Below are 14937 nucleotides of genomic sequence, written 5' to 3' on the forward strand. Positions count from 1 at the left end.
AACAAACTCCCTGTAAATCACACTGGCTGCTGGGCTACTATCAGGCCCCTGCAGCCTGTTTGGTGGATGGGACTTTGTGGATAAACAGAGGCCAAGGCCTGGGTCCCTACACCTGGCCACACCAAGGGGATCAAGGTTGTCTTTAAGTGGGGCCCACACACTACCGCCACATCTGGGCAGTCCACTATCTTTCCAGTAGGACACAGGGTAAAGATAGCCAGAGTGAGGCTGGAGAGATGGCTTAGCAGTTAAGGCACTTGCCTGCAAAGCCCAAGGATCCATGTTCGAGTCGCCAGGTCCCATGTAAGCCAGACACACTAGGTGAGGCCAGAGCACAAGGTCGCACATGTGCACAGGTGGTGGTGCATGTGTCTAGAATTTGATTATAGTGGCTGGAGGCCCTGCCGTGCCAATTCTCTCTCTCTCCCTTATAAAACTATTACCAAAAAAAAAAAAGGGTTGGAGAAATGGCTTAGCAGTTAGGCACTTGCCTGGAAAGCCAAAGGACCTTGGTTCAATTTCCCATGACCCACATAAGCCAGATGCACAAGGTGGTGCATGCGTCTGGAGTTCGTATGCAGTGGCTGGAAGCCACTCTCTCTCTCCCCCTTTCTCTCTCTTTCTCTGCTTCTTGGTCTCTCTCAAATAAATAAATATATTATAAAATATAGCCAGAGGAGCACCTCTGGGTCCAACAAGGGGAGGAAGCTAGCTTTTGCCCTTGGTGCCTTGCCATCACAGAGGATGATACGGAAGGGGTCTTTTGGCTCCTCCTTTCTCCCCCCAACACCAGTAGGCACAACAGAGCTATTCTGGCTCCCCTGGAGATAATTTAGAAGTGCCATCAGTGGCTTGGAAAGCATAAGGGAAGATGGGAAAGGGTGATGGGGAAGGTGACTCTTATTACAGCCTAGGGAGAGAGTGGATACACTCTTCTGCATGCGTACATACATGCAGACAGGCACTCTTCTTTCTCATGGGCAGGCATGCAATAAATATGTACAGCACAGTCATGTCCAGAGAACACGCAAATGGCCACACCTGTACACGGCAAATTCCTATACCCATGTACACATATCATAACGAAGGCTGACAGTCACACAGCATTTTCCACACTCCGTTCTCAGCTCTTGCCCACGCAATCCTCCTCTTCAAGCTTCACGTCACCGCCATGAAGAAGGTAACGTTGCCGCTCCATTTTATAGCTGAATAAACCGAGGCCCAGAAAAATTAAGTGACTTGCCCAAAGTCTCACAGGCAAACAGACAGCAGCTGGTTCCAGGGTCTGTGTCATGGTCTTCACATCGTCTGCTACAACCTGCCTCCGGTTACCCCTCCACCCAGGCACACCCACAACCCCAGGTGCACACACAGGCACACATCACCAGCCCAGGAGTAGGACAGCCCTGTCTTCCTCAGAAATCCACACATATCGTATTGCCAGGGACCAAGGAACCCCAGGAGACTGGATTTAGGCTAAGGTTGGCACTGGGGAGAAGGGTGCTAGCTGTTGAAATTCTCTCCTTTTTTGGTGTATAGTGTGTGTGGCACGCATATACACGTAATGTATGCCATGTGTGTGCAGATGCGCATGCCCCAAGCGCAGGTGTGGAGGCCGGAGGCGGACGTCAGGTGTCCTCTACCGGTCTTACACCTTGTTTCCCTAACACAGGGCCTCTCGCTAAACATGGAGCTCACCTTCGTTTTTATTTATTGATTTATTTATTTATTTTTGGCCAAACTGACCAGTAAGTCCCAGTGATTCTCCTGTCTCTGCCTCCCTCAGAAGAGGAGTTACAGCTACACATAGCCATGCCTGGATTTTCACGAGGGTGCTGGGAATCAAGCTCGGGTCCTCATATCTTGGGCAGCCAATGCTTTTTACCCACTGAGCCATCTCCCAGCCCCTCAACAATCCTCCGGTTCTCTTTGGTAAATGCTTGCCATTCCTGTCCTCTACCTGTAAACTAGCACTGACAGGATTAAGCCCCTGCACCCCAGGAGGCATCCTGGACCCCAGCTCTTCTCACTTACTGGCAAGAGCGTCAAGCCTAAAATTGCGTATTTTCATCCTTACCACCAGGCACAGACAAGGTGTGTGTGGGGTGGGGGGACAAGGGACCCTCACAGACTCTCAAGTCTCTGCATGCTAGGCCAGCCCAGAGTGACAGGGTCCAGCCTTCCTCCCCACAACCCTCCCCCGCCAGACGCTGCTGATCAGGCCCTTCAGGTCTTCAAAGACACTAAAGTGGCCGTTCAGGAGGCAGGAGGAGGCTCTGAGCTGTTATCATCACCCTCCCGGAAGCCACTCAGCATCCCTTAATCAAAGAGCAAGCATCAGAGGAGATTTGGGGACTAATGTGTCCATCGACTGCAAAGCCGGGTAATGGCCACTCTCCTGAGCGTAGGGGGGAGGCGATCAGCAAGCCGGTCAGCACGGAGAACTGCCTTCCCCCACCTGCTGAGCCTCGAGCCTGAGGAGGCAGGGAAGGAGGGAAAGTGGGTGGGTCATGGAGGCCCCTTGGCCAACTTACGGCAAACAGCGGGTACCAAGTGTCAGAAGGGAGGACCCTGAGCCACACTACAGTGGGTAACCCTAAGGCTTGTTGGGGATTCGTCAGAAAACCCAGGAGAGGGGAAGCAGACGGAGCTAGAATGAGTGCAGTGGCTGCCCACTCAGAGGGTTGGGAGCTAGACCTATGTGCCTGGCATTCTGCCAACCTCTGTTGATTCTACAAGGACAAAAACATATGGAGCTCCTCCCTCCCCTTTCGTTATTTTTTTGTTTTGTTTTTTGTTTTGTTCTGTGTAATTGAGAGAGATGGGCTGGAGAGATGGCTTAGCAGTTAAGACAACTGCATGCGAAGCCTAAGGACCCATGTTCAACTCCTCAGATCCCACGAAAGCCAGATGTAGAGGGCGACGCAAGTGTGCAACATCGTGCGTGCACAAAAGACGGCGCTCGCGTCTGGAGTTCAAGTGGCTGCCTCCAGCCCCTGCAATCGAACTCCAGATGCGCGTGCCACCTTGTGCATCTGGCTTACGTGGGTCCTGGGGAATCGAACCTGGGTCCTTAGGCTTCACAGGCAAACGCCTTAACCACTAAGCCATCTCTCCAGCTGATGGCTTTGTTTTTTGAGGCAAGGTTTCAGGATGGCCTCAAACTCTCTACAACATCGAAGGGAGACCCTGAGTTGCTGGTCCTTCTGCCTCCACCTCCTGAGTGCTAGGATTCTAGACATGCACCTCCAACCCGGCACATAGTTTCAAAAGGTGTCCCTCCCCACAGGAATTACAGTTCACTCATTCTTTCACTCACTCATTGGATTGAACATCAACTCCCTCTCTACCAGGCACCGTCCTAGGGGTAGGGGCACGAGCTGTGACTAAAGCAAAGACCTCCATCCTTATGGAGCCTGGATTCAAACTGGAGACACAGAAAACAATTTTCTTTTCCTGGCCAGGCAATAATAAGTGCTGAGAAAACAGAAACGAGCAAGGGGGCGCAAGCGGTGTTGGGGGGACCGCTATCCCAAAGAGGAAGGCCTTCGCGGCAGGAGACCGATGGGATCAATTAGGTGAGTGAGCCGCGAGTGTCACGTGGTGCCACAGGTCTCTGCAGGACGAGCCCCCTGGGCAGAAGAACAGGTGTGCCAAAGTTCCTGTGGGCAGAAGGAGCAGGGTGGCCACACAGAAGGGGTGGGGGGAGGGCAACGGGGCAGGACTGGGTTCAGCGGCAGGAGGACTGGGGCTTGCCGCATAGGAAGATGGTCAGGCCAGCGGTAAGAGTCGAGCCAGGACCTGGACTAAGAGGTGTTCAGGGTGAGTCAGAGGTGCAGGAAATTCAGAAGATGGGAAGCAGGCGCCTCCGGAAGTTTCCCCCAAAGGATTCTGAACTTGGTTTGGGACAAATTAGCTACTTCTCAGACAGTGACCGGCCCAGACACCCAGGAAGAAGACTTTTAGACAAGTCTAACTGCTTCCCACATTAGCTTCGGTGCTCTCAGAGGCTACATCTGGATAGAAAAGGCTTAATGACAGCTGCCACTGAGGATTAAGAAGGGGACCACAGGGTCGAAGAGATGTTTGAGCCACTGAGGACCTAAGATCTAAACTTTAAGCCTAAGAACCCAGGTTTGAGTCCCTGGTACCCACATAAGCCAGATGCACATGATGGCATATGCACCTGGAGTTTGTCAGCAGTGGCTAGAGGCCCTGGCATTGGCATGCCCATTCTCTCATTCTTGAATAAATATTTTTTTTTTAAAAAAAGGAAGGGGCTGGTCGTGGTGACACACACCTTTAATCCTAGCACTTGGGAGGCAGAGGTAGGAGGATCACCGTGAGTTTGAAGCCACCCTTAGACTGCGTAGTGAATTCCAGGTCAGACTGGGTTAGAGTGAGCCCCTACCCTGAAAAAAACAAACAAACAAAAAATGGGACCACAAATCTTCCACGGCTGTGTTGGCATGCCACTTTGCTGGCATGTGTGAGAAAAAGCAGAGCCTAACAAGGAAGTTTAGCTGGCTCCCAGGTCTCCCGGCTCCCCTTCATCACAATGCTGGAGCTGTCTGCGGCTCCTCCCAGCGTGTGGGCGTGCATACACGTACGTGTACACACAAACACGCACACCTTGCATTTCACTCCTCCCACAGGTTTCCATCTTGCTGCCCCAAAGTGATGACCCTCTCATGTGACCTCACCATGTGGCTCGCCGCTTAGACCCTTCATTGACCTGAGGACACTATCTGAGCAGTGCCCCACCTCCGGTCCACCATCCCCCCGCCCTTTTCCTCTCTGTCTTATTTTTCAAGGTAAGATCTCTCAATGGCCTGGAACTTGCCAAGGGGCCAGCTGGTGAGCATTAGAGAGCTCCCTGTCACTGCCTCTCCAGAGCTGGGATTACAATCACACATCTATCACCACACCTGGCTTTTTATATGGGTCTAAGGCACCTCGGGTCCTCGTGTGTTTGAGGCAAACACTTTTCTGACCGTGCCATGTCCCCAGCCCACACAGCTCTGCCTTAACCACAGCCTTTCTAGCAGGTTTGTCTTTCTCTGTCAGATTCTTGTCAAAATTACCTTCTCCAAGTGATCCTGGATGCCCCTGCCTTCCATCCCCACGCTTCTACGTGTTTCCCCCTAAGAGTGCCCTCGGCTTGTGGAATCGCCTCTCTCTCATTCATTCTCGTTCTCGTTCTCTTGTTCTCGACCAACGGTCCTTGTCACCAGGTACCCAGCTCTGTGCCTGGCCCTGGGGACAAGCTATGCTGGAGACTTGCTCCCGCTGCTCAGAAGCTCACCCCCGAGTCTGACGTACAGAGAGAGCATCAGAGGCAGCGGTACAAGATGGCCAAAGCTTCCGGAGGTTGCAGGACCATAGGAGGGACGGGGTGGGAGAAAAGTCCATGACACAAACTGTCACGTGGCTCCCAAACAGGTGGTATCCGGAGCAACCAGTAGATATGGTGGGTGGCCAGACCATGAAGTCACTCACTTAACACATTAGGGCCTGACAGCATGAGCAAGGGGCAGGAACCAATCTTCTGTAGCTCTGTTTCTCATCATCAAAAAATCAACCAGCCTCGGGGTTAAGCATCTGTACTTAGGAATTTTGCATGGGGCTGGGGAGACAGACCAGCAGTTAAAGGTGCTTGCTTACAAAGCCTGCCAGCCATGGTTCAATTATACAATACCCACTGTGGTGGTTTGATTCAGGTGTCCCCCATAAACTTAGGTGTTCTAAATGCTAGTTTCCCAGCTGATGGTTATTTGGGAATTAATGCCTCCTGGAGGGAGTGTATTGTTGGGGGCTGGCTTATGGGCTTTATAGCTAGTTTCCCCATGCCAGTGTTTGGCACACCCTCCTGTTGCTGTCGTCCACCTTATGTTAGCCAGGGGGTGATGTCCACCCTCTGCTCATGCCGTCGATTTCCTCTGCCATCGTGGAGCTTCCCCTCGAGCCTGTAAGCCAAAATAAATCTCTTTTTCCCAGAAACTGCTCTTGGTTGGGTGATTTCTGCCAGCAATGCAAACCGGACCACAACACGCACCTAAAGCCAGATGCATGTATCTAGTATGCATTTTCAGCAGCGGGAGACCCTGCTGCCCTGCCCTGACACAGGCAAATAATTTTTATTTTAAAGAGTTTTGTGGGGTGTGGTGGCACGCGCCATTAGTCCCAGGACTTGGGAGGCAGAAGTAGAAGGATTGTTGTGAGTTCAAGACCAGCCTGGAACTATAGAGTTCCAGGTCAGCCTGGGCTAGTGTGAGACCCTACCTCGAAAAAAACAAACAAAAAGAAATTCAGAGTTTTGTTAATGTGACTCCTCAATGGGAGCTCAACTGTCAGCTTTCTGCTCCCGTGTTCTATGTCCCCAGGTTGAGACCCATCACTGTGGATTCAGTAACTCTGAGGGCTCAGTTGGGACCTGACAGGGCAGCCAGGAAGCCATGCCTTTCCCACCACCAGCCTGGTGACATCCCGGCCTGCCCACTGAGAGGGCACACTTCTCACTTTGTAATGGCATCTCCCCCACAAGCCCATCTCCCCAGAGCCCAGAAGTGCCTACAAGGCATAGGTACCTAATACTAAAAAAAAAAAAATAAAAAAATAAAATAAAATAAAAGAGGTTGGGATGATGACTCAGTGGTTAAAGGCACTTGCTTGCAAAGCCTGCCAGTCCAAGCTCAGTTCCCAAGCTTCCCATGTAAGCTAGACACGCATAAAGTGGTACAAGTGTCTGGCCTTCATTTGCAGTGGCAAGAGGCCCTGGTGCACATATACACAAATAATTTTTTTTTAAAAAGAATATGACAGGCAAGATAGATGAGTGGGCAGACAGAAGGACAGATGATGTGGCTCTAGGCAGCGCAGCTCAGCGCCAGGTGTTGGTGGCCCAAGGGGATGGCATCAGCATAACTCCAGGTGACAGCAGCAGACACCACTCCCTGGGGAGCTCAGAGCCAGCAGAGAGTGCTTCTACCTAGCCAGGTTAAGTTTCAGGTCCCACAGCTCTGCTCACACACCATCCCATGCCCTGTCTCCCCAGGCCCATGCCCACTTGTTGCCTGAATCCTGTCACCTGTCAGGAGCCACCTTGGCAAAATGCTAAAGATCATACTGCCAGGTGTGGGGGCACAAGCCTTTAATCCCAGCACTTGGGAGGCAGAGGTAAGAGGATCACACTGTGAGCTGGAGGCCTCCCTGAGACTACATAGTGAATTTCAGGTCAGCCTGGGCTAGAGTGAGAGAGAGATCCTGCCTCAAAAAAAAGATCATCGGGCTGGAGAGATGGCTTAGCGGTTAAGTGCTTGCCTGTGAAGCCTAAGGACCCCGGTTCATTTGCAGTGGCTGGAGGCCCTGGTGCACTCATTCTCTCTATCAAATAAATCAGAATGAACAAAATTCTTTTTAAAAAAAGATATGATTTTAGTCCCCTCCTGTGTTAGTTCCTTTACTCACTGTTGTAACGCAATGGCTGATGAAAACAACTTAAGGAAAGAAGGGATTATTTTAACTCACAGTTTGTGGGGACAGTCCATCATATTGGGCAAGGCACAGCGGTAGGAGCAGGAGACAGCTCCTCATATTGCAGCCATGGTCAGGAAGCAGAGAGAGATGAACGCTGACCCTCCTCACTTTCGTCTTTGTCTCCAGTCTAGAACCCCAGCCACAAACTTGTCTCCTAGGAGTTTCTAGTTCCAATCCAAACATCTTCATAGTCAATCTCATTTTTTTTTCTGGCTGCACAAACCCCCCACCCCCAACCCCCGTGCAGAGGACAACCATCAAGGAGGGAAAAATAAAGGATTTGATTCCGCACTACTTGATCACCTGGCAGCTCACAGGCCTCTGGGAGCCTCGGTTCCTATAGAAAGATAACCGCACGGCTTGCTTCTCCAGTCTGGCCGAGCAAGTGAAAATGCTGTATGCGAGCCAGCCAGGCGGCCATGGCCTCATGCTACTGTGGTCATGACTGCCGCTGGAAGTCAACAGTCATCCCAGAAAGTGCTGGATTAAGCGCCAGAGGCCCTGGGGATGAAGCCCTCCTCTACCATTGTCTCTGAAACAAGCCGGGAGCTGCAGGAGGCGGCTCAGTGGATAGAAGTGCTTGCCGCACAAACCCGGCGACCTGAGTTTAGATGCCCTGAGCCCACGTTAAAGCTGGCCCCCACAGAAAGCATCTGTAATCCCAGTGCAAACAGGGCCAGATGGGAGACAGGGACACGAGAATCCCTGGAAACTCATAAGCCAGCTGGCTTGGCTTACCCAGCAGTAAGTAAGAGACCCTGCTTCAAACAAGGTCAGGGCCAGCACATGAAGTTGTGCTTTGACTTCCACACCAAAGGACTCAGGTTCAATTCCCTAGCGCCCACATAAAGCCAGATGGACAAAGTGGTAAATGCATCTAGAGTTCATTTGCAGTGGCTAAAGGCCCTGGCACCCTCATTATCTATCATTCATTCATTCATTCTCTCTTTGCTTGTAAATAAACTTAAAAAAAAAAAAAAAGAAACCAGGGGCAGTCCCAGCAACATGGTAAAAAGGGCTAATGGACCTCCTTTAGGTAGCAAAAGTACCCCCAAAATATAGTTGTGTTTTTTGGTTTTTTTTTTAACAAAAACAGAGCTGAAACCAGGCATGGTGGCACATACCTTTAATCCTAGCACCAGGGAGACTGATGTAGGAAGATCACCATGAGTTCAAGGCCAGCCTGGGGCTACAGAGTGAGTTCCAGGTCAGCCCGGGCTGGAGTGAGACCCTGTCCGTGTAGGTGGAGAACACCTACAAAAAAACAGAGCTGAGGTCTGAGAAACAGGCAGGTTTCTAAGTGTAAGAAAAGAGGGATTTTATGAGAAAAGGCATAAGGTCAGGTGTCAGCACCAAGTCGGCCCAGGGACTGTCAAGGCCTGGCCCGCACTCCACCTCTCAGCCCCGTGCCATGCTGTGCTGGGCACTGTGGACCTCACACCCACACGAGGCGGGCTTGGCCTTGCGAGCTTGGACATGCTGCATGCCCACTGACCTAGGGATAGAACTCTACCTGGGAAAAGCCAAAAAAATAAAAATAAAAAAATAAAAGTACCTAAGATGGGAAAAAAAAACACATGAGACAGAGTCAGGAGAGGACCTGGGAGAAATAACTTCATGGATTCTCTGTCCTGGAACTACACAGCAATGCTCTCTGCACCACACAGTGCTAAATGCCACGGAATCGCGCCCTTCGAAATGGTGCGTTTCATGTTGCATAAATTTCACATCAGTTAAACACAGGACAAAACAACCTCCCAAGCCTCCACCACACACACAGTACAGAATCTCCAGCCATGCCATGAGACTACAGGGTGGCCCTGAACCAGTGAAAACCAGTAACGTGCCCACAGGAGAAGGCAAGGGCGACGGGTGTGGCCCTTGCACAACTCAAGGCACAGACGAGGAGAAGCGGCCCGAAGAATCCATGGTCCCGGGCCAGGGAGGTGGCCCAGCGGGTAAAGCAAGAAGATGTGAGTGCGGATCCCCAGCACCCACATAAATGCTGGGCGTGGCTGCATGCACCAGTAATTTCAGCACTTGTGAGGTAGAAACAGTGGGACCCCAAGGCAAACTGGCTAACTAGTCCAGCTGAATCAGTGAGCTCTGGGTTCATTGAGAGACCCTGTCTCAAAACATAAGAGAGGTGGCTCAGCGATTAAGGCACTTGCGTGCAAAGCCTAAGGACCTGTTCCACTCCTCAGTTCCCACATAAGCCAGACTGGGGTTCGACAACAGTGCCTGGAGGCCCTAGTGCACCAGTTCTCTCTCCCTTTCTCACGCACACGTGCTCTCTCTCTCATAAAAAAAAATAATAACAAGGTGCTGAGTGACAGAGCAAAACACCCAACAGTGAGTGACCTCTGACCTCCACATGCATGCACAGATACTGCACATGCAAAAAGAGTTGATAGCCAAAAAATAAAAAGACACTTCTATAAGGAGACAATGCATCGTCCTAGAGATTCAGCAAACTGTTACACCAAGGACTTGCACAAGTAGAACTAATAGCTCAAAGCAGAAGTATCCAGAAAAAGCTGTAAGAGAAATATGTTTAAAATAATTAAAGCAATAAAAGAAGGCATGGAATTGATAATGAAAGAGGATCCTATAGGAAAAGAACTTGCATTACTGGAAAGGAAACAATAAACCCTTTGAAATGAACCGTGTCGCCACTGAAATTAAGACCTCAGCAGACGGGTTTAACGAGCAGAGTTGTGGGATCGGGGAAAAATGGATCTGAGGAAGTGGCTGGAGGGTTAAAGCTACCTCTTAGAAGTTTTGGGGAGCAAGCTCATCATGGGGCAAACCATGGGGGCCAAAGGAAATGGGAGAGAGAGGGACTTGGCAGACATACTAGCCTCTTGGATCCTGCTGTCCCACCTAGGGCATTGGAAGAAGCCCTGATACACCTGGGAGTATCAGGAAGTGGGAGCCCAGAGCCCGCCCCTCAGCATCACCTGGCCCGAGGGTTCTCAGAGGAGCACCAGTGAACTTATCAGAGATGCAAATACCAACCCCCCAGGTGACCCTCCTAAGGCTCCATCAAGTTGGCCCATAACAGGCCTTTTCATCAGGTGCAGACAATTCCTTTGGATGAACAGTGAGTTTTCGAGGCAGGAGGCATCCTATGAGAGCCTGATAAGCTATTTTTTTTTTTTCTGGTCTCGCCCAGGCTGACCTGGAATTCACTATGTAGTGTCAGGGTGGCCTCGAATTCATGGGGAACCTCCTACCTCTGCTGGGATTAAAGGCATGCTTAGCTTTAATCCTGCTCCCTAAATGTTCTTGGCTCTGGCCTTCAAGACCAGCCAGAACCCTCTTCTCTGCGTCCCTGCACCCCACAACATTTCAGAAAGCAGCCGCTCCACGGGCCAAACTCCTAGGGTGATACTGGCCAAGGAAAGGTCTCCGAGAGCCCACGGCAGACACATGACAGGAACAAGGAACAAAGCGTTGTGTTGAGTCACCAGGACTCTGGTGTTGTTTGTTATTGCCGCGTAACCCAGCCCACCCGGCCTAAGGCTAGGCTGGTATCCCCAAATGCATCCAACCTCAACCTCCACCTAAGCGACAGTCTGCTCTGCAGAGACATAAAAGAAGTTTCACACAGAGGCAAAGATGCCCAGATCTGTTTCAAGTGAAGGAAGAAAGACACTTGTGCCCTGTGATCGTCAGGAAATCTTTGATACCTGACGACCAAGGCAAGGCTCAGCTGTATCTACAAACCGTGGGAAGGGACAAGAGATGAGCTGGGGCAGGAGGGACGTGCAGCTCTGGTGCAATGCTCCAGGAGGTTCCCGGATGAGGGCGGCTCTCTGGGGAAGAGAAAGTGATGTGGAGGAGAGAAAAGTAATTCCCCTCGTCCGCATGCTTTCATGGACTCACTGGGGCTTCTTTAAAAAAAAAAATTAAATATATTTTACTGGACTGCAGAGATGGTTTAGTAGGCAAACGCTTAACATCCATGCCCTCTCTTCAGCCCTCTTCTTAAAATTTTTATTGATGTTATTTGTTTATTTGCAAGCGGAGAGTGATAGGAAAAGAAAGAGAGAGAGAATGGGCACGCCGGAGCCCCCATCACTGCAAACGAACTCCAGACACATGTGCTACTTTATGCATCTGGCTTCACATGGGTACTGGGGAATCAAACCCAGGTCATTAGGCTTTGTAGGCAGGCACCTTAACCACTCAGCCATCTCGCCAGCCCCTTTGTCCTATTTCTAACATAACTACCGGGCACAACTTGTCTGGCTGGTGGCCATAAACTGGTCCCTCAAAGAGCAAAGCTCAAGGGCTGGAGAGACGGCTCTCTCTCTCTCTCTCTCTCTCTTAAATAAATAAAATAAATTTTTAAAAAAGCAAATTTCAAAAATCCACCTTCAGGATGGAAAGTGTGTGCATATGTGTGTGTGTGCATTCATGTTTTAAATAAACAGTGCATATTGTTCCAGGGAGAATACTCAAGCACTGTCTTAAGTAATTAAGTCAAAGTCATTGCAATATATATATGAGCCAATGCTGTGGAAGGGGGAACCGTGTCCTATATGAAGCCCTTATTCTGTGCCAAGGGTTACATGGGTCCATGAAGCAAGGTTCACTCTGCAACAGTCCTGGGGACACAGCCTCTGGAGTCAGAGAGCCTGAGTTCAAACCCATGTCCTGCCACTTTCTAGGCTGCGTGCCCTCAGTCAGGTCACTTAACCCTCCCGTGACTCAGCTTCCCCGTCTGCAAAATGGAAGAAGTAAGGAGACCTACATCATGGGTCTGCTGTGAGAAGGAGATACGTCAGTGAACGGGAAGCGGCCAGAATGCTTCGTGGCGCATGTCAGGGGCCAGAGCTTGGTGACAATAAACAAGGAAGAGATGGCAGTGGCAGAGTGACATTCAGATTCGAGCTTTTGTACCCCTGTGTCATCATTGTCACAATGTCCTATCTCACTGCTGAAATGCCACTGGCCCCTCCTAAGCAAAGCCTTCCATCCTGAAGGTGGCTTGTTTTGTTTTTTTTGAGCTTAGTTTTCTGGAAGACCAGCCTATGGCTACCAGTCAGGCAAATTGTGCCCAGTGGTTATACAAGAAATAGGACAAGAAGTTACCAACTGCCTCTCCCAGTCAGCAAGACAGAGCCCGTGCAATCAAGACACGGGTCACTTCTGCCCAGTCGTCGTTTTCCAAAAGCGGTACCAGTGTCAACTCGTGGGAGTTGGGAAGACCATGTGCTCATCCCTTCCCCATCCCGTGCTGACACCAGCTCCTAGATAATATCCCGAGTCCATCACTGTCGGGGCTGGGACACCGCATGCGTCCCCTTGTCCACGCCCGACGAGCCCAGGCAGAGCCAGGGCTTCCTCCCTTCCACGTGGTTCAAGCAGCAGAGCCCTTGGTGCTGTGTTCACTTCCACGCCGTGTCCCCAGAGCCATCCCGGGTGAGGGGCTAGCCCAGGCCTCCCCCTCGCTCAGTCTCTAGCCCTGTTCCTGGGAAACGGCCTTGGTAATTTGTTTGCGAGCTTGCTTTATTTTTCCTCCAAAACCGTCACTATCGAATCCACTTGGGAGAGCACTTTCCACTCATTTTCTGTAATGTGATTAGAATCGAGTTTCTCTAGCATAAAGGGAGACGTAATCACAGGAGGGGGACTGTCATTTCATGCCTACCTCCCACACACCCACCCTGTGGCCAGGAGCATACTAACAAGGAGCATGGCTCTCCAAGTGACGGGATACACGCTTCTGAGGTGGGCTCTCCTCGTGACCATTTTACACAGGCCTCCTGACTTCCCGGATACCTTGCATTGAGAGAATTTCCAAATACCCACTGGAAAGTCCCCCACAGCCCCATTCCACTGGGCAGATGCAAGTGAGTTGTTCCTTACTCCCATGGTTGTCCTCCTGAAGAGGTGAAGTTAGGTATGCCCACAGCCACATGGCTGACAAGCTGGGGTCAGAGCCCCAAGGCGAATCCAGAATGATGTGATGAATCCGTCACTATGTAGGCCGGGACACTGCACATCACCTTGTTCAGGCATGATGAGCCCAGGTTCCTCCTGCTGCGCCCCACGGCCTCCCACACAGGGAGCTGCAAGCAACTCTTCTTGCTTTTCTGGTGAACACTAAGCCTCCCATTTTCTTTTCTTTTTTAATATATTTATATTTATATATTTATGTATTTATTTGAGAGAGACAAAGGAGGAGAGAGACAGAGAGAGAGAATGGGTGCACCAGGGCCTCCAGCCACCGCAAACAAACTCCAGATGCGTGCGCCCCCTTGTGCATCTGGCTTACGTGGGTCCTGGAGAATCGAACCAAGGCCCTTTGGCTTTGCAGGCAAACGCCTTAACCACTAAACCATCTCTCCAGCTCCCCCTATTTGAGGTAGGGTTTCACTCTAGCTCAGGCTGACCTGGAATTCACAACGTAGTCTCAGGGTGGCCTCGAACTCATGGCGATCCTCCTACCTCTGCCTCCCAAGTGCTGGGATTAAAGGTGTGCGCCGCCACAACCAGCAACCCTCCCATTGCCAAAGCTGCTGCAATGTCAGAGGGAGCTACTCTGCTTTTTCCCCCTGTGTCCTTAGTTTTGGAGGGAAAGTTCCCACATCTCCTGAAACCACTCCTCGCGGTCCATCCCATTCTGGCCATTGCCCTCGTAGGGACGGCAGTTTGGCCATGCAGCAACGCCCTCCTCCTGCCTTCTCCTTCCTGCCTCCAGCCATTCAATGTGCCGCCCTCACCCATCATCTCCCTCCAGCAAGCTTGCTCAAGCGTCTAGATGCCTTAGCCCCTCACCAGACACTTGGCATTCCTTTTCCTAGCTGCTTCCAGGGCCCGGTCCATAAGGATCCACTTCTCCCCTTCCCCCACCAGGGCCTACAGCTTCCTGCTTCTATCCACCCCTGCCGACAGTGAGAGACTGAGACCAGACCCTGCTAACATGTTTGTACCAAACCCACAATCCTCTCTGAGCACAGGCAACAGTCAGAGACTTCTGGGACCCTGGGATGGATTGAGTCTTGCTGCACAGGGAACCTGGATGGCATTCCTGTATCCCTCCCGCCTCCCCTCCCCTCCTGTCCCTGCTGAGGTCTCTACTTACGAATGCAGAAATCTCCATTCTCATAGTAGCCGGGGCAGCACTGGGACCTCCTCCGGTACATGGTCCTGAGGCCGCGCCGATATGCCGTCTTATAGCTGATCCTAGGCACGAGGGAGAGAGCCACTTCAAAGGATTGAAAATCAATCTGTCCCGTTTAGAATGATATTTGTGTTAAGCTCTATCGAGGATGCCATTCAATAATTACTTTAAAATGCATGGTGGCTTCAAATATGAAGGAGCACAATAAAGAAAAATCGATGGTGGGATGTGGGCTGCTGTGGTGCGGAATGTATTACCCACACAGT

At 51.0% G+C, this 14937-nt stretch overlaps 1 protein-coding gene across 7 annotated transcripts in view; it reads right to left on the minus strand.

Annotated features, from left to right (window-relative positions):
- Megf11 (multiple EGF like domains 11) overlaps window positions 1-14937 on the minus strand; it is a 413620-nt gene that overhangs the window by 244699 nt on the left and 153984 nt on the right. For 6 of the 7 annotated variants that reach the window (XM_045160746.1, XM_045160744.1, XM_045160745.1 and 3 more), the window contains exon 4: window positions 14633-14733. The exons of the other annotated variant lie outside the window; for it this stretch is intronic. In XM_045160746.1, coding sequence (XP_045016681.1) covers window positions 14633-14733 — 101 coding nt within the window. The remainder of the gene's footprint in view (window positions 1-14632; window positions 14734-14937) is intronic. 7 annotated transcript variants of the gene reach the window in all.

Source organism: Jaculus jaculus, chromosome 10, assembly GCF_020740685.1.
Source record: "Jaculus jaculus isolate mJacJac1 chromosome 10, mJacJac1.mat.Y.cur, whole genome shotgun sequence".
NCBI lineage: Eukaryota > Metazoa > Chordata > Mammalia > Rodentia > Dipodidae > Jaculus > Jaculus jaculus.